Source organism: Balaenoptera musculus, chromosome 1 (genome assembly GCF_009873245.2).
Source record: "Balaenoptera musculus isolate JJ_BM4_2016_0621 chromosome 1, mBalMus1.pri.v3, whole genome shotgun sequence".
NCBI lineage: Eukaryota > Metazoa > Chordata > Mammalia > Artiodactyla > Balaenopteridae > Balaenoptera > Balaenoptera musculus.
In genome coordinates, this window is record NC_045785.1 from 162527112 (window position 1) to 162545909 (window position 18798).

General features: G+C 40.6%; 1 protein-coding gene and 1 pseudogene across 4 annotated transcripts in view; one reads left to right on the forward strand and one right to left on the reverse strand.

Annotated features, from left to right (window-relative positions):
• Positions 1-18798, reverse strand: part of CNIH3 (cornichon family AMPA receptor auxiliary protein 3) — a 271720-nt gene that overhangs the window by 144484 nt on the left and 108438 nt on the right. For all 4 annotated transcript variants that reach the window (XM_036855156.1, XM_036854281.1, XM_036852821.1 and 1 more), the window contains 2 exons: positions 16640-16885; positions 16065-16193 (listed from right to left, as the gene is read on the reverse strand). In XM_036855156.1, the coding sequence (XP_036711051.1) occupies positions 16065-16130 (66 nt within the window). In that variant the 5' untranslated portion in view covers positions 16131-16193; positions 16640-16885. The remainder of the gene's footprint in view (positions 1-16064; positions 16194-16639; positions 16886-18798) is intronic.
• LOC118894753 lies at positions 2456-3262 on the forward strand (annotated as a pseudogene).

Sequence of the window (18798 nt, forward strand, 5' to 3'; positions counted from 1 at the left end):
GTAAAGATGATCCAAAATCTTGGAAATAGAATGGAGAAAATACAAGAAACGTTCAACAAGGACCTCAAAGAACTAAACAGCAAACAAACAATGATGAACAACACAATAGATGAAGTTACAAATTCTCTAGAAGGAATCAATAGCAGAATAACTGAGGCAGAAGAACAGACAAGTAACCTGGAAGATAAAACAGTGGAAGTAACTACTGCAGAGCAGAATAAAGAAAAAAGAATGAAAAGAATTGAGGATAGTCTCAGAGACCTCTGGGAACATTAAACACACCAACATTTGGTTATAGGGGTCCCAGAAGAAGAAGAGAAAAAAAAAAAGGGACTGAGAAAATATTTGAAGAGCTTATAGTTGAAAACTTCCCTAATATGGGAAAGGAAATAGTCATCAAGTCCAGGAAGCACAGAGGGTCCCATACAGGATAAATCCAAGGAGAAACACGCCAAGACACATATTAATCAAACTATCAAAAATTAAATACAAAGGAAAAATATTAAAAGCAGCAAGGGAAAAGCAACAAATAACATACAAGGGAATCCCCCTAAGGTCAACAGCTGATCTTTCAGCGGAAACTCTACAAGCCAGAAGGGAGTGGCAGGACATATTGAAACTGATGAAAGGGAAAAACCTACAACCAAGATTACTCAACCCAGCAAGGATCTCATTCAGAATCGACGGAGAAATTAAAACCTTTACAGACAAGTAAAAGCTAAGAGAATTCAGCCCCACCAAACCAGCTTTACAACAAATGCTAAAAGAACTACTCTAGGCCGGAAACACGAGAGAAGGAAAAGACCTACAATAACAAACCCAAAACAATTAACAAAACGGTAATAGGAACATACATATTGATAATTACCTTAAATGTAAATGGATTAAATGCTCCCACCAAAAGACATAGATTGGTGAATGGATACAAAAACAAGACCTGTATATATGCTGTCTACGAGAGACCCACTTCAGATCTAGGGACACATACAGACTGAAAGTGAAGGGATGGAAAAAGATATTCCATGCAAATGGAAATCAAAAGAAAGCTGGAGTAGCAATTCTCATATCAGACAAAATAGACTTTAAAATAAAGACTATTACAAGAGACAAAGGAGGACACTACATAATGATCTAAATGTCCATCAACAGATGAATGGATAAAGAAGATGTGGCACCTATATACAATGGAATATTACTCAGCCATAGAAAGAAACGAAATTGAGTTATTTGTAGTGAGTTGGATGGACCTAGAGTCTGTCATACAGAGTGAAGTAAGTCAGAAAGAGAAAGACAAATACTGTATGCTAACATATATATGGAATCTAAAAAAAAAAAAAAGGTACTGATGAACCTAGTTGCAGGGCAACTAGATTGACATAGAGAATGGACTTGATGATATGGGGTGGGGTGGGAGGGTGAAGCTGGGGCGAAGTGAGAGTAACATCGACATATATACACTACCGAATGTAAAATAGTTGGCTGGTGGGAAAAAGCAGCATAGCACAGGGGAGATTGGCTCGGTGCTTTGTGATGACCTAGAGGGGTGGAATAGGGAGGATGGGAGGGAGGCTTAAGAGGGAGGGGATATGGGGACATGTGTATGCATATGGCTGACTCAATTTTTTGTGCAACAGAAACTCACACAGTATTGTGAAGCAATTATACTCCATAAAAAATAAAAAATCTTATTCAGTTTCTGCCCAAGAAACCAGTACCCTGTGTAAAAACATTGTGTGTCAACAGTTTACTTTGATGCAGAGCAAAGAATGGGGCACTGGTGTGATTCTTCACAAATCTTAGCTTGGCCACCAAGCAATATTACCCACCATCCTGAGAAAGTTCTTACTTTCCCACCATGTCAAACCTTTGGAATTAATGCTGCAAATCAACAAACAAATTTTTAGAATTAGACATAGAGAGCAATGAGATATAATTGAGAAGCTGGTACTTCACCTTTTTGGTCAAATGAATTCTGACAGGGTGCCAAGATAATCCAATGGAGAAAGAATAGTCTTTCAACATATGGTGCTAGAACAACTGGACTGCCATCAGCAAGAGAATGAAAGTAGACTCCTTCCTCACACCATATACAAAAATCAGCTCTAAGGATCATAAACCTAATTGTAAGAGTTAAAACCATAAGACTCTTAAAAGAAAACAAACCTGCAAATTCCTTCATGACCTTGGATTAGGCAATAATTTCTTAAGGATGACACCAAAAGCACAAGTAAGAAAAGAAAAAAATAAATTGGACTTCATCAAAATTAAGACTTCTTATGCTTTAACAGACACCATCAAGAAAATGTAAGGACAACCCACCAAATGGGAGAAATATTTGCAAATCATATATCTAAAGGACTTGTATCTAGACTGTATAAAGAATTCTTATAACTCAATAATTTAAAAAAATGAATAACCCAATTTAAAAATGGGCAGCTCTTTCCCAGCTGTTACCATGGAGGGTGCAGAAGAGAAGAAAAAGAAAGTTCATGCTGTGCCAGAAAACTTTAAGAAAAAAGTGAAAGAATTTTGCAGAGCTTAAGATCAAGTGCCTGAGAAAGAAGTCTGCCCAAAAGATGCTTCAAAAGGCAGGGAGGAAGCTTATCTATGAAAAAGCTAAGCACCATCAGAAGGAATACAGGCAGATGTACAGAACTGAAATTCGAATGGCTAGGATGGCAAGAAAAGCCAGCAACTTCTATGTACCCACAGAACCCAAATTGGCATTTGTCATCAGGATCAGAGGTGTCAATGGTGTAAGCCCAAAGGTTCAAAGAGTGTTGCAGCTTCTTAGCCTCCGTCAGATCTTCAGTGGTACCTTTGTGAAGCTCAATGGCACCTTTGTGAATTCTCAGCATGTTAATTAACATGCTGAGAATTGTGGAACCATACACTGCATGGGGGTACCCAAACCTGAAGTCAGTAAATGAACTCATCTGCAAGCGTGGTTATGGCAAAGTCAACAAGAAGCGAAGTGCCCTGACAGATAATGCATTGGTTGCTCCGTCTCTTGGCAAATATGGCATCATCTGCAGGAAGGATCTGATTCATGAGATCTATACCATTCGAAAACATTTCAAAGAATCAGACAACTTGCTGTGGCCCTTTAAATTGTCTTCTCCACAAAGCAGAATGAAGAAAAAGACCACCCATTTTGTAGAAGGTGAAGATGCTGGCAACAGGGAAGACTAGATCAACAGGCTTATTAGAAGGATGAACTAAGGTATCTACCATGATTATTTTTGTAATCTGGTCAGTTAATAAACAGTGACTGCTTTCAAACTGGAAAAAAATAAATAAATAAAAATGGGCAAAAGATCTGAACAGACCTTTCTCCAAAAAATGACTAATAATCTCATGAAAAAGTGCTCAGTGACATTATCCATCAGGGAAACGCCAATCAAAACCACAGTGAGATGGCACTTCACATCCTGTCAAAAAGTAGATAATCACAAGTGTTGTGGAGGATATGGAGAAAATGGAACCCACATGCATTGCAGGTGGCAATGTAAAATGTTGCATCTGCTGTGGGAAACACTCTGGCAGTTCTTCAAAAGGTTAAATGTAGAGTTACCATAGGACACAGCAATTCTAATCCTAAGAATATACCTGAGAGAAATAAAAACATATGTCCACATAGAAACCTGTACACAGATGTTTATAGCAGCATTATTCATAATAGCCAAAAAATGGAAACAAACCAAATGTCCATGAGCTGATGACTGGATAAATAAAGTGTGGTATATCCATGTAATGTAATGTTATTTGACAATGAAAAGGAATGAACTTTTCCAATATAGCACTGATACATATTATAAACTGGAGAAACCTTGAAAACATTATGTTAAGGGAAAAGAGCCAGTCACAAAAGGCCACATATTATATCATTTCATTTCAATGAAATATCCAGAATGGGCAAATCTATAAAGATAAGAAATAGATTAGAGATTGACAGGGGAATTCCCTGGTGGTCCAGTGGTTGGGACTCTGTGCTTTCACTGCCGGGGCCCGGGTTTGATCCCTGGTCGGGGAACTAAGATCCTGCAGGCCACACGGCATGGCCAAAAAGAAAAAAAAAAAAGATTAGTGATTGATTAGGGGTGGGAGGTGGGGGGGAAATGGGAAGTGACTACTAGTGGGTGTGAAATTTCTTTTTGGGTTGATGAAAATGAAAAGTTGATTGTGATGATTGTTGCACAACTCTGTGCATACACTAAAGCCCATTGAACTGTATACTTTAAATGAGTGAATGATATTTCTATAAAGCTGTTAAAAAAGAAAAATAAATTCTTAGGAATAAATTTAGCCAAGGCAGCAAAAGACTTGTATATTGAAAACTACAAAACATTGCTGAGAGATGTAAATGAACAGAAAGACATCCTGTGTTCATGGATTGGAAGAGTTAACATTGTTAAGTGACATTGCTATCTAAAGCAATCTACAGATTCAATGCAATCCCTATTAAAATTTCAGTGGTGTGTATTGCATTGTATTGTTTGTTTTGTTTTGCTTCTTGAAGAAATAGAAAAGTTCAACCTAAAATTTATATGGAATCTCAAGGGACCCCCAAATAGCCAAATAAATCCTGAAAAAGAGGAACAAAGTTGGAGAACTCACGCTTCTTGATTTCAAAACCAACTACAAAGTTCTAGTAAGAAAACTGGTTATCCACATGCAAAAGAACGAAAGTGGACTCTGATCTTACATCATATACAAAAATTAACTCAAGGATCAAAGAGCTAAACTTAAGCACTAAAACTACAGAAATCTTAGGAAAAAACATGGGAAATCTTCAAGACATTTGATTTGATAATGATCTTGGATATGACACCAAAGTCACAGGCAACAAAAGAAAACATAAGTAAGTTGGACTTTATCAAAATTAAAGACTTTTTGTGCCTCAAGGGAGAGTGAATAAAACACCATAAAATATTTGCAAATTATATATCTGATAAGGGATTAATATCCAGAATATGTAAAGAACTCCTAAAACTCAACAACAGCAAAAACCCAATTAAAAAATGGGCAAAAGATTTGAATAGACATTTCTCTAAAGAAAATATACAAATGGCCAATAAGCACATGAGAAGATACTCAACATCACCAGTCACTAGGGAAATGCAAATCAAAACCACGAGATACCACTTTAAACCCATTAGGATGACTACCATAAAAAATGGAAAATGACCAGTGTTGATGAGGATATGGAGGAACTGGTGGTGCATGCATTGCTCGTGGAAATGTAAGATGGTGGAGATGCTCTGGAAAACAGTTTGTGGTTCCTCAGAAAGTTAAACATAGAATTACTGTATGATCCAGCAATGCCAATTCTGAGCATACACCCCAAAGAACTGAAAACAGGGACTCAAATAAATACTTGTATACCAATGTTCATAGCAGCATTGTTCACAAATAAGCCAAAGGGTGGAAACAACCCAACTCATCTGTCTACCCACAGATGAGTGGATAAACAAAAGGTGGAATATACACACAATGGAATGTTATTCAGCCATAAAAAGAAATGAAGTTCTTACGAATGCTGCATGGATGAACCTTGAAAACACCATGCTAAATGAAATAAACCTGAAACAAAAGTACAAATATTGTATGATTCTACTTATCTGAAACACCTAGAATAGGCAAATTCATAGAGACAGAAAGTAGAATAGTGGTTACCAGGAGCTTTGGGGGCATGTGGAGTGAGTAGTTATTGTTTAATGGGTACAGAATTTCTGTTTGGGATGATAGAAAAAAAAGATCTGGATATAGATAGTGGTGATGATTTAAAAAGAAAAAAAGATAGTGGTGATGGTTACACAACACTGTGAATGTACTTAATGACACCAAATTGTAAAATTAAAAAGGGTTAAAATGGTAAATTTTATTGTATGTATATTTTACCACAAAGCAGGGCAGGGTGGGGGGGTGGAAGGGGGACATCATTGCCATCCTGACAGTTCTTGTTACTGTCTTTTTCTAAATTAAAAAAAAAGTTTCCCTAATAATCCTATTTCTTGGGACTTCACTGGTGGTCCGGTGATTAAGAATCTGCCTTCCAATGCAGGAGACACAGGTTCGATCCCTGATCCGGGAACTAAGATCCCACATGCCGCAGGGCAACTAAGCCCACGCACCACAACTACTGAGCCCGTGTGCCACAACAAGAGAGAGAAGCCCGAGCGCCGCAACAAAGAGCCCACACACCACAACGAAAGATTCTGCATGCCACAAGGAAGATCCCACATGCTGCAACTAAGACCCGAAGCAGCCAAAATTTTTTAATTAATTAATTAATTAATTAATTTTTAAAAATAATAATCCTATTTCTCTACATCCTTCCTTTTTTAAAGGTTAGTGTTTGTGTAAAAGACAATTTGCATAAAGAAGTTTAATATTCACTATTAACCATGTTATAAATTTTAGAGGAGTTAAAATTTTTGCTTCAATAAGGGACATTAAAAAAAATTTTTTTAAACTTTATGTTGGTTAATATTCAACTGGCCAGTATTGCAATACCTAGTTTGTACCTTATTTAAGTGATCTTGGACAAGTTACTTGAACTCTTCAATCTTCAGTTCCCTGCCTGTGAGTAGGTAGAATACTTCCCTCACAGAATTTCTATAAAAATTCAGTTATATCAGAGTTTTTTGTGGAATTTGACAGGCTAATCCTGAAGTTTCTAGAAAAGTGTAAAGGACCAAGACTAGCCAAGACACACTTGAAGAAGAACAAGAAAATGGATCTTGCCCTATCAAATATCAAGAATTATTATAAAGCTCTAGGAATGAGATAATGGAGACACAGGGGTTACAAACTGAACAATGAAATAAAATAGAAGTTCCAAAAACAGAGCCAGATGTATATATATAAACTTATGACAAGGCTGCCATTGCTTACCAGTGAGGAAATTCATGGTTACAGGGACTACTGTCTATCTCCATGGGAAAAGAAAGAAAGAAATATTGCCCTATTTCACACCAAACACAAAAATCAATTCCAATGGATAAAGAAGATGTGATGTGTATATATATATATGTATGTATATATACAATGGAATACTACTCAGGCATAAAAAAGAATGAAATTATGTGATGTACTGTTTTGAAAATGATGATTTATTCACTGAAGCAACAGCTTCAGGATCTCTATTTGCAATAATTTACAAATACTTTCTAATTAAGATATTTCACTTAAAAAATGAAATTTTGCCATTTTCAACAACATGGATGGACTTGGACTTGGAGGGTATTATGCTTAATGAAATAAGTCAGACAGAGAAAGACAAATACTGTATGTGATCATTTACATGTGGAATCTTAAAAAACGCAATAAACTAGTGAATATAACAAAAAAGAAACACACTCACAGACACAGAGAACAAACTAGTGGTTACCAGAAGGGAGAGGGAAGTGGGGAGGGGCAAGATGGGGTAGGGGATTAAGAGATACAGACTACTCTGTATAAAATAAATAAGCTACAAGGATATATTGTACAACTCAGGGAATATAGCCAATATTTTATGATAACTATAAATGGAATGTAACCTTTAAAAATTGTGAATCACTGTGTTGTACACTTGAAACATATAACATTGTAAATCAACTATATCTCAGTTTTTTTTAAAAATCAATTTCAGGTAGACTAGAGACTTAAATGTGAAAGGCCAAACTATGAAATTTTTAGAAGACAATACAGGCCATATGTTCATAACCTTGATTGCACAGAAATGGCACAAAAAGCGTAAAGCCTATAAGGGAAAGTTCGGTAAATTGGACTAAGCTAAAATTAAGAATGCCTGTTCACCAAAAGACAATGTAAAGAAAATGAAAAGAGAAGCTATTAGTTGCAACACATAGTTGAGGTAGTGTCTTGGTCCATTCAGGCTGTGTAACAAAATACCACAGACTGGGTGGCTTATAAAAAATAGAAATTTATCTCTCACAGTTCTTGAGGCTGTAAAGTCCAAGACTAAGGTCCCTGTAGACTCAGTGTCTGGTAGGAGTCTACTTCCTAGTCCTAGACAGCCATTGTCTCCCTGTATCCTCACATGATGTAAAGGACAGGGGCTCTCTCTCTGACCTCTTTTTAATCCCGTTCATGAGGGTTCCACCCTCATGACCTAATCACCTCCCAAAGGCCCCACCTCAGATCACCATCACACTGGGGATTAGGTTTCAACCTCTGAATTTTGAAGGGACACAAACATTCAGTCTATAGCAGGTAGTACCTAAAATATGCAAAGAATTCCTACAAATCTATAACAAAAAGATACAGATCCCAATAGAAAAGGGTTGGCAAAAGATCTGAACTAGCTCTTTGCAGAAGAAGAAATATAAATAGCCATAGCCAAATGAAAATGTGCTCAACCTCATTCGTAATCAGGGAAAAACAAAATTAAAACCACAACGAGATACCATTTCACACCTACCAGACTGGCAAAAGTTAAAAGGAGAATGGCTACATCTGGGGACGGAGGAGGATGCTTCCAGGGGGAGCACACAGGGGATTTCAAAGGTAAAGCTTAACACAGGTGTTCGCTCTACTATAGTTCTTTACACATAACATGTATTTTATGAATACTCTTTGAAGCTACTCAGTATTTAAGCAGAACAATTAAATGAGACGATGACTCAGTAAAATAACACAGCACAGTGGCTGGCATATGCTAGGTGCCCATTCTTCTAATTCTTGTTTCACTGTAAATATTTGAGAACAAATTTGAACAAAACTAAATAGCGGCTTTCTCGCAACTCCAGTACTTGTTGGTAGATCGAAGAAGACTACAGGATCAGATTCCAGATCTATTCAAAGACAGGAACAAACAAGCCTTCCCACTCCCGGTCCCCCATCTTACAATCTCGTTATTTATTCCAATTTTACTGAAAATAAACATCTAAAAGTGTTTCATCCTTTCTCCCATCTCTTTAGATCTCTTTGTGACTAGAAAATAGTCCTTTTGTGAAATCATTATGAGAGAAGCCACAGCCCAGTGGTGGAATAAATGAAAATCGAGGCACAGTGGGTGCCTGCAAGCAAGCACACTGTCTCAACCTGGCCCTCCACATCGCTACACGGTACGTAACAGGCAGGAAAGGAGAAAAGCTAAAGGCTTGCGCCATGCCTGCTCTTGGATTATACTGCGGCTCACATGTTTTAAATCCCTAAATCATTTTGAAAATATCTGTCATGCAAAAGAGCCCCAGACCAAAGAGAGCTGCAGGTAATAGCAACATTTTAGTAATGAAGCCTCTGACATTGGTCTTCTCCCCACAGTTTTGCTTTTCTCCTTCTGTAACCTTGAAGCAGCTTGGAAAAACAAACAAACAAACAAACAACATAAACAAGGTTTCATTATTTCATCCAAACAGACTTCAGACAAATGGCATCCAGGTATGACATAGAGACCAGCAATAGGATTTCTAAGTTAATGAAAATCAGGAGGAACAAAAAAACCAAGCCAGGCCAGGACTGTGTTTTCACTGGCGGTCTGGAAGAGGGGGTGAGTGAACCAGCGAGAGGAAGAAAGGAAGGGGAGCTGGCCAGACGTCAGCTGGGTGAGGGAAGCAGATGACAACCAAGACGGTTCGTCCCTTCGCTTCATCCCTGAGAGCCTAGTGCATGCCAGGCTTTGTGCTCGGAAACTTCAGCACAGTCCTGCCTCGTGGAGAACACAGCTTAGCGGGAGAAAGAGAGGAGAAATGAGTAATAAACGGCGTAAGAGGAGAAGCAGGGGCTGCCGTGGGAGCACACGGCCCCAGGCTTGCAGGCTCCGCCTTCCCAGGGGAATCAACACTAACCTTGGGCTCTAAAGAGGAGCACGAGTTAGCCTGACACAGTGGGGTGGGGGCCCGGTGAGAAGCAAGGGGAGAAAGCCCCAAGCTGGGGGGGCTGCGGGTGTGGAGACTTCGGAAGCAAGCAGAGTATCCAGAAGGCTCACTGAATAGATTAGAGGGCCTGGAGCAAAGAACACAAGAAGGGCAGAGCTAGGTCCACGCTCTCCCTGGGGTAAGGCCCACTGGACAAGCCCAGGAAATGTACAGCCTTAGCCCTTAAGAGCAGATGGCATGATTCAGACACCTCACCTCTACGGCACTCTGGCAACAATAACACACTTGGCTGCAGGTAAGAGGCAGGTCGGGAGGTCTGGCTGGGACATGACGGTGACTCAGGGAATGCAGTTGGACCATACACACTGAAACCACAATTACAAGACTGGTTGAAAATTTCTGCAAGAAAAAAACATTTGCAGTGTGGACCTTCCCATACACACACTCAGGTCTACGACTCCTGGAAGCTCCCCTGCTGTATTTCAAGAGAAGCCTCCAAGCATTCAAAGTCTGTGTTGGGAAACGGGTAAGAGTTTGACAGCCTGCCTGTTGGTATTGAGAACACCTCTGCTGAACTGAAGAAACTGGACTTTTTTCATTTCGAAATCTGCTCACACACAGCCTTAGGGGCATTTGTAAGGTGAGACTGAAGAGGACTAGGAAGTGGGGCGATGTCTGCCCATCACATGCTTAGTCCTAAACTATCCCACCCCCCAATCCCCGCTCCCCACCAGCTCTTCTGGTACCGCAGCTGCTGCAGGCTCTCTTAGCCAGAGACCTGTCAGGAGTCAATTGAGCTGTATCCATCCAGGTATTGCAATACATTTGTTTCAACTATAATTACTCCTCCTGGCAGAGAGACGCATCCTGGTGTGAGACAGAGCAGGCCAGCGCCACCCAGGTTCATGGACCAGGCAGCAGGCAGAGTGCAGTGAGGTAGCTCTGCCATCTGGTGCGTAGAAGAAAGGGCCTGAGGCTCACACCTCCACCCACAGCCTCTAAAGTCCAGACTTCCCATAACAAACCAAGTGCTAACGCCTCCATTCAATTCTATTCAGCCCCTCCAGTCCCATGCGTCCATTTTTTGACTCCTCATCCTCTTCCAATTAGCCCTTGACATTCATTTTGACCTGATCTCACCAGGATAAAAATGCTGGGTTGTTAGGGCCAGGGGTTGAGAGTGGAAAGCAGAGAAAATTAATTGTGTAATTTGTCTCAAGGTCTCTACAAGCCCTGGTGACAGCCTTACCTCTTCTATCCAGACATGGTCCTGATGGAGATAATAATGGATTATTTTCCTAAAAATAATTATTGTTATGGTTAAAGCTAAATTGCTCTCTATTTTTGTCATCTTAGAAAACAAATGATATGTTCCAAACGCTGGTGTGACTGTTTCTTCTACCCCTTTTTGCCACCAGTGCCTTGCATGTAGCAGGCATTTATAAAAAATGTTTATTGATGCTATATGACGGATAATTAGCACCAGAGCCTGCTGGTTTGGAAAAGGAACTTTCAGGAAACCGAAGATCTAGAAGCGCAGAAATGGACGAACCCACATAGGGCACCCCTCAACACGTGACTGCTCAAAGGAGCCCACTCTATCGAATCAAACATCAACATGATTCACGTCACAAGGACCCTTTCAACGTGGGGACCTATTCCTCCCCAGGATCCCCTTGTGGAAAAAAACATGTATTTACCTTACAGATTTTGTTGGAGATTCTGTCCTCTCTCTGGGAAGATATTTGGAGACATCACTCAGCAGGAGAGACTTGGAGGGACCAGATGGCTGGTAAATGAGAGGCTATTCTCAATCCAGGGCCAACAGGAAAGCAGAAAACCAGAGCTCAAATTTAGATTGAAACCTGGTACCCAACAGTATAAAGTTAGAAACTCCCTTGAACCATCTGGCACTTTTAAATAAATACCTGTCTGTCCAATCCTAGAATGGAAAGGAAACTCAAAGTCTAGCTTTCTTCCCAGAGACAGCCTCTGTATTACCGGTAGGGCCTAGCAGCCACAGGAGTTGCTTAAGATGGAGTAGCTGACTGAGGCTACGTCAACGACTGCCAGCCTTAAGGATCTTAGAGTTCTTTGGAATCTTTCTGATTCCACACGTCTTTCATGCTTCTCTTCTCTCCACCTAATTCTTTTTTTCATTATCCTACCTGAGGCTAGAACACACACACACAGACACACACACACTGCAACCCTATCTAAATGTTTTAATGCATTATTGTCCTTCTGCCAATCCACTCATAATGGTCTTTCCTCCTCATTGACACTTTCCACTTTCCATCATGTCTCTCTCCCCTTCTTGACAATGACCCCTAAAAACCAGCATTTCACCTTCCTGTGTGAAGTCACCATCCCTGAGTATTATGAAATATGGGGTCTCCCCGCCAAACCAATGTATATCTCAGACCCTCCACCCCCATCTCCAACCACCACATGGCCTTAAGATCTCTCCCACCATACATGTTAGCCATGAGCTAACACTACCTTGACCTTTTACCTGGACTAGAAATGGCCTAACCTGATCAATTTCTTCAACTGAATCTTCAGCCCTTGGAAAAAGAAGTGAAGAAAGAGTCTGGATCAGGAGGACTGACAGTAAAGACCACAGGAAACGGGAGACAAATAGGACCTCCCTTACTTGTTTCCCCCTTCTCCCCTATTGTTAAAGAGTAAATGAGATAAAGTGCAAATGCACTCAGTATACACAGTTAAACTCAATACAAATGTAATTTAACATTGCTATTAATTTTTTTAATCACAAAAAAAATCCCTTCATTAGCATGGAGCTAATGTCATGGATGGTTCCCTCAAATAAGCTCCACCTCCATGACACAATGCTTTAGTCTCAGTCTTAGTCATCTTAAGCTCCACCCCCTCCCTTGCCCTCCACATTGTCGGCACAGTTTCCATTCACTCTTTTTTCAGAAAATCCTTCAACCCAGCCTCTTCATCTGCTGTCTTTTGCCCTGAACTCAGCCCAGCTTTTTGTCATCTTGACACTAAAGTATGACTCCCTCTCACTCTAGGATCTGCCCACTCTGTGTCATTTCAGGTCCTCCAAGAAACAGATGCCAAAACAGGATTAGACATGCAAGATATTGACTGGAGAGAGGGCCAGTGGGGAGTTGCATGTGAAGGATAAAGAGGGAGGGAGCGGCGGAGGAGGGAGAGCCTTTGGACCACTGTGCAGGTCTGACACCTGTGAGAGGTGGAAGGAAGACGGGGTAGCAAGAACCTCTGACCACAGTGCAGCCCTGAGAAAATCCCAGTTGACCAATGGGTAGCCTCCAAGCAAAGGTCCCCATTAGTGGAACCCCACATGGGACAGAAATGAGGCTTTAGTACCCTCTCTGTGCTCAGTCACTGACAGAAGTCAGCTCAAGAAAAGCGTGACCTCAGCATAAATAGCAGAGGGGGAAAGAGAGTCTTCTCAATAAAGGTACTGGGTCAGTTGGATATACATAAGGAAAAAAATTGAAAGTTCCTCTGACACCATTCACAAAAATTAATTCTGGGTGGATTTTAGACCTAAATGTGAATGAAAAAAAAGACCAAAAATGTGAAAGACAAAAAAAATTTAAGCTTTTAAAAAATAATACAAGAGAATGCATTTATGACCAAGAAAGGAAACATACAAACTATATAGGAAAAGAAGGATTAATTTGAATACATTAAAATTAAGAACCTTTATTTATCAACATTAAGAACTTCTGTTTTGGAAGGCAGAAGAGAATGAAAAGACAAACCAGAGCAGGAGAAGGTAGCTTTAACACGTGTAACTGATAAGGGGCTCATAACCAGACTATAAATAAAACTACTAAAGTCAATGAAAATTTTAAAAAAGCAACAGAGAGGGCTTCCCTGGTGGCACAGTGGTTAAGAATCTGCCTGCCAATGCAGGGGACACGGGTTCGAGCTCTGGTCTGGGAAGATCCCACATGCCGCGGAGCGACTAAGCCCATGAGCCACAACTACTGAGCCTGCGCGTCTGGAGCCTGTGCTCCGCAACAAGAGAGGCCGCGACAGTGAGAGGCCCGCGCACCGCGATGAAGAGTGGCCCCCGCTCTCCACAACTGGAGGAAGCCCCCGCACAGAAACGAAGACCCAACACAGCCAAAAATAAATATAAATAAATAAATAAATTTATTAAAAAAAAAAAAAAAAAGCAACAGAGAACCCAGTAGAAAAAAATGGCCACAGACCTGAACAGGTGTTACAAAAGAGGATATCCCAATAGCCAATAAATTTATGAACAGATTCCTAATATCATTAATCACAAGGGGAATATACATTAAAACCACAATGAGATATCACTAAACACTCACCTGAACACTTAAAACTAAAAAGACTAATAACGCCAAGTGCAGGAGAGACTGTGGAACAACAGAAGTTCCCAGGTGTTACTGGGAAGGGTGTATAAAATGGTTCAGTCACTTTGGAAAACTGTTTGCAATAGAGACTACTAAGCTCACCCTGTGACCCAAAAATTCCACTTGTAGGTCTGGAAGTACCTAGAAGTGGCATTACATATGCATAAAATGCACACCAAAAGACATGTACAAGAATGTTCATGGCAGCATCATTATCATGAGGCAAATGTCCACCATGAGTAAAATGGACAAATAAATTGTGGTCTATTCATTCCACGGCATACCATAGTGAAAATTAATAGATCAGAGCTACACCTGACAATATGGATGAATTGCTCAAATACAATGCAGAGTGAAACCTACTCCAGGATTATACAAATTCAAAAACAAGTGAAACTAAAATTTGGTGTTTAGGGATTCATACTTATGTGGTAAAACTACTGAAAGAAAAAAAAAAAGCAAAGACATGATAACCATCAAAGTCAAGATGGTGGTTACCTTCAGCGAGGTTGGGGGGGTGGTAATAGGAAGAGGTATGCATGAGGTTTTGAGGTGCTAGCAATGCTCTACTTTTGACCTGAGTATTTGCTGTATAATAACTTTTAAAACCTTATTATTATCTTTCATGCATTTTTCTTAATTGTGTTATATTTCATAGCTTTAAAAAATGTTTCTTTTACAGTAAAAAATAAGAAAATTTTGCAAAAGAGGAGCAATATAGATAGGCCTAGCTCCTGCCCCTGAAAGCGTAAACCTGATTATCTGGCAGGGACTGTGTGAAAACCCTAACAAAGCGTAAGAAGTAGAAGACCAATCACAAAGAAGTTAATTTCATGAGATGACAAAGCATTGTTCCCCCCCGCCCCTTTTTTTAATAAAAGAAGTAGAAAACAGAAGGTGTTATTAACAGAAACATCCATGGAAGCAAAACTGCAGAGAAGACCAACTGTCTGCCTAGCGCCCCAACTATATAGAGAGAGTCGAGGTGACTCTGCCTCTCGTCCTATCAGATAAGGGATCCCTCTCTTCACCTGGCTGGCGGTTTGAACTGCAAGGAAGGACAACACCGTGACTCGTACAAGCAAAAAGTGACTGATGGCTCATTTTCCCAAGGTACTTTTGGAGCCACCTTGCAAAGGGTACTTTCAGTACTCTGATAATTAATGGGTAAGCTTGCAGGCACTTTTTCATTCAAAGACATTTATTTCTTAATTAAAATGACATGCAAATGTTAACATTTATTAATTACTTGACTAGTTCACAGCAGTGTAATTAACTGACTTTAAAAGCTGAAAATGATACTTCCATTTTTCAGAAATTGCAGCATTGGGTTGAAATGAAAATGTGAAGTAAGAAAAGTTGTTCTTGGGCCTTCCTCAGCTCCTTTCACAGTCCCCCCCCCCCCACATCTCACCCCTGTGACCGTTTACAAAGTGGGCCATAATGATTAGGATGTCTGATTCCCAAAGCCAGTTCGTAGCCACTGTGCTATTCCAGATTACCAGATAGAATACGTAGTAAAGCAGAGAGGCACCATTACAAAGCTAAGAGCAAGTGATACAAAAAGACAGAAGAACCTAGCTATAGGCATGGCAGTTTCTCCCTTCATGATTCCAGGAAAGAAAGTGAATGCCCCATGACTGCAGGCAACGAACTGGAAGAATTGAATGAAGGAGCACTTTGTGACAACATCAACATACTGTGCCTGCTGTAAGGTACATCCACTCTTCCTATCAGTCTCAGCTGAGTCCCTGTAAAACACCACCAGCAGCCAATGAGGTACGCATCTGGGGCAGGGGCCTTAGAGCCAACCACCTGGAGTTGGGGGTCAGGTATTCTGCCTACTTACGGTCAGCTGTAGGGAACAAGCAGATGTGGAGTATGGCCAGGAACATGGATGAATGGAAATGTTCATTAGGCCCCATAGCCACAGTGCTGGGTGTACAAGTCCATTCAAGGGCAAAGGAAAGGTCTAGGACTGTAAAAAAAAAAAAAAACTATATATATACATACATATACACGCACACACACACACACACACACACATATCTCACTCAAAACTATGAAAAGAACACTGGAAGACCACAATCAATAAATATTTAATTAAATGCCTGAAAAATGTAATATTATGTCAACTTCATTTGTTAAATTAATATTCATAAAAATTTCATTACACTTAAAAACGATCTCTAGGTTAGGCTTTCTTTCTTCACAAGAATTCCAAGTATGAATGAGAAATCATAGCCAATTGTGAATTAAGTAAATTGTTCATAGCCTGATTACTTCAAAGGCAAAATTATTTCTTAAAGGTCTTCCAAGTATTTACAGACAAAAAAAAATTACATTTCATGTAGCATTTTATTTTTTTAAATGATATAGGATAGAGCCTCCAAAGGAAAGAGTTCCTAGGATCTTTAAACAGACCTGGCCAGTGTTGTCCTGAATCTGCAAAGAAGGACCATTAAAGGCATCACCGAATCCAAGTTCTTCATACAATGACTGAAATGTTGTCGGTCTTCATTAAACCATAATTACATTTGGAGGCAACACTTTCCATGATTATGAGCACAGGATCTGGAGTCAGACTGCTCCGGTTCAAATCTTTGCTTCATACTTCACTGCGTGTCCTGAGGGAAGTGGTTCAACCTCTCTGAGCCTCATTTTCCTCATCTGTAAAACAAGGAGCATGATAGAACCCACTTTAAAAGATTGGGAGAATTAACTGCATTAATACATGTAAAGCACTTATAACTGCCTGGCATATAGTAAATGTTGACTAAATGTTATTTATTCACAGAAATGTGGATCTGCCATGAGAACCCCGTCCCAGTGTTTAATCATTTTCATGTTGTTCCAAGGTGAGTGTGCACAAAAGCAGGCAGAGACACTTCTTCAACCACGTTTCTCCCTGACAAGGTCAGGGCATGTTTCCAGGCAGAACACTAGTGGGTGTTCAGGGCCAGGGGACAGATAGGAATTGAGCAGACAGCTAGAAATCCAGGGCACAAACAGGACTTTCACAATGGAGTCCCTTGCCCTGTTGTCTCTGAAATGGTTTTCTGGCCCCCTTGCAGTGGATTATTTATGCCTACGAGAGAAAAAGGAGAAATTTTGCAGAACTACATGATTAATTAATCCTCAACAAACTGCGTAGTTGACCTGTGGCAAATGGATGCTTCCTACAGAGGTATCAATTATTTGAATGCAAATTAAGTATTTTATAGACCCTTAGAAGATCAAGATAATTCTTTATAAACATCCATTTTATTAGGAGGGAAAGGAAGAGAGAGAGAGAGGAAGCAAGGAAGGAAGGGAGGAGGGGAGGGAGGGAGGGAAAGAAGTGGAAGAAGAAAAGAAGAAAAAGATGGAAGGAAGGAAAGAAGAAGGGAAGGGAGGGATGAAGGGAGGAAGGAAGGAAGGAAGGAAGGAAAAAAAAAACCTAGAACCAAAGGATTTGTAGTATGAACTCATTTGTAAAAAGAAGAAAGAAAAGAAATGCAAACCCCATTATTGTATGTTACATGTGTAAATGCATAGAAAAAGGACTGAAAGAATGCACATCCAATCATTAGCAATGCTACCTTTGAGAGGGGAGCAGATTTTTGGCAGGGGTTGTGGTGGGAGGACGATGGGAGCAGAGGGTACTAACAGCCTGGAGAGATGCCCACAAGCTAAAGAGAGCAAAACCTGGTGAATGAGCTGGGTCCCCCAAACCCCGAACTAACTCACAATGTGGCCATCCTGCACTGGAGGTCTCCCAACCATATTTGGCTGTGGGAGTGAACAGCAAGGAATTCTTGCCAGGGGAGAAGAAACCCAATCTGCATCTTACAGGCTGAGAAGCATCACCAGGCAAAGATGGCTGGAAACAAGCCAACTAGGTGGGCTAGAGGCCCACCTGGCTAGAAGGGCCAAATAAGCTCATGAGAGTCCCCATAAAGCAAGCACACTTTTCACATCTCTCTCCAGCTGAGTATCTAAGATGGTACAGATCCCAGGACAGTCTGTACTCCACTTACCGGTGCATTGCAGACGTGTAATATTTGTGGGCTGGAAAAGCCTAAGCATCTCTGTCATCGAGGATGTGTCTGTCCTGTAACAACTGGGTGAGCTAATGTCTCAGCCACCGGCTCCTCCTCTAATCCGAATGGTCTTCCTACAGGTACACCTTGAACGCTCATTCAACATCACTATGTGCTAAGCATTTGTATGGTCAGGCCACTCAAGATGACTGTTCTCTTGGTCTCTGTACATCCGTTGCCCGACCAGTCCCTGCTTCACCTACACCCTACTCACATGACTGACCTTCCCTCCTAATCGTAAAGCTTAATCAGTAACTGCCCACATGCCTGCCCCCCACCCCCAGCCCAGCTAGTGATTGTTCTAATCTTTAGATCAGAACAGCTCCACTACAATAGTCGATCAAACGGAAAACATCTGCCCAGGTCATCAACCCGAGGGGCAGTGAGGGATGTGCCCCTCTGCTGGTTTCCCTGGTAACTGATGAGCCAACCTGACATCAATTCCCACTATAACTGGTAGCCTCCTTCTCCACCACATCCCCCCACCCCCAAGTAGCCAAG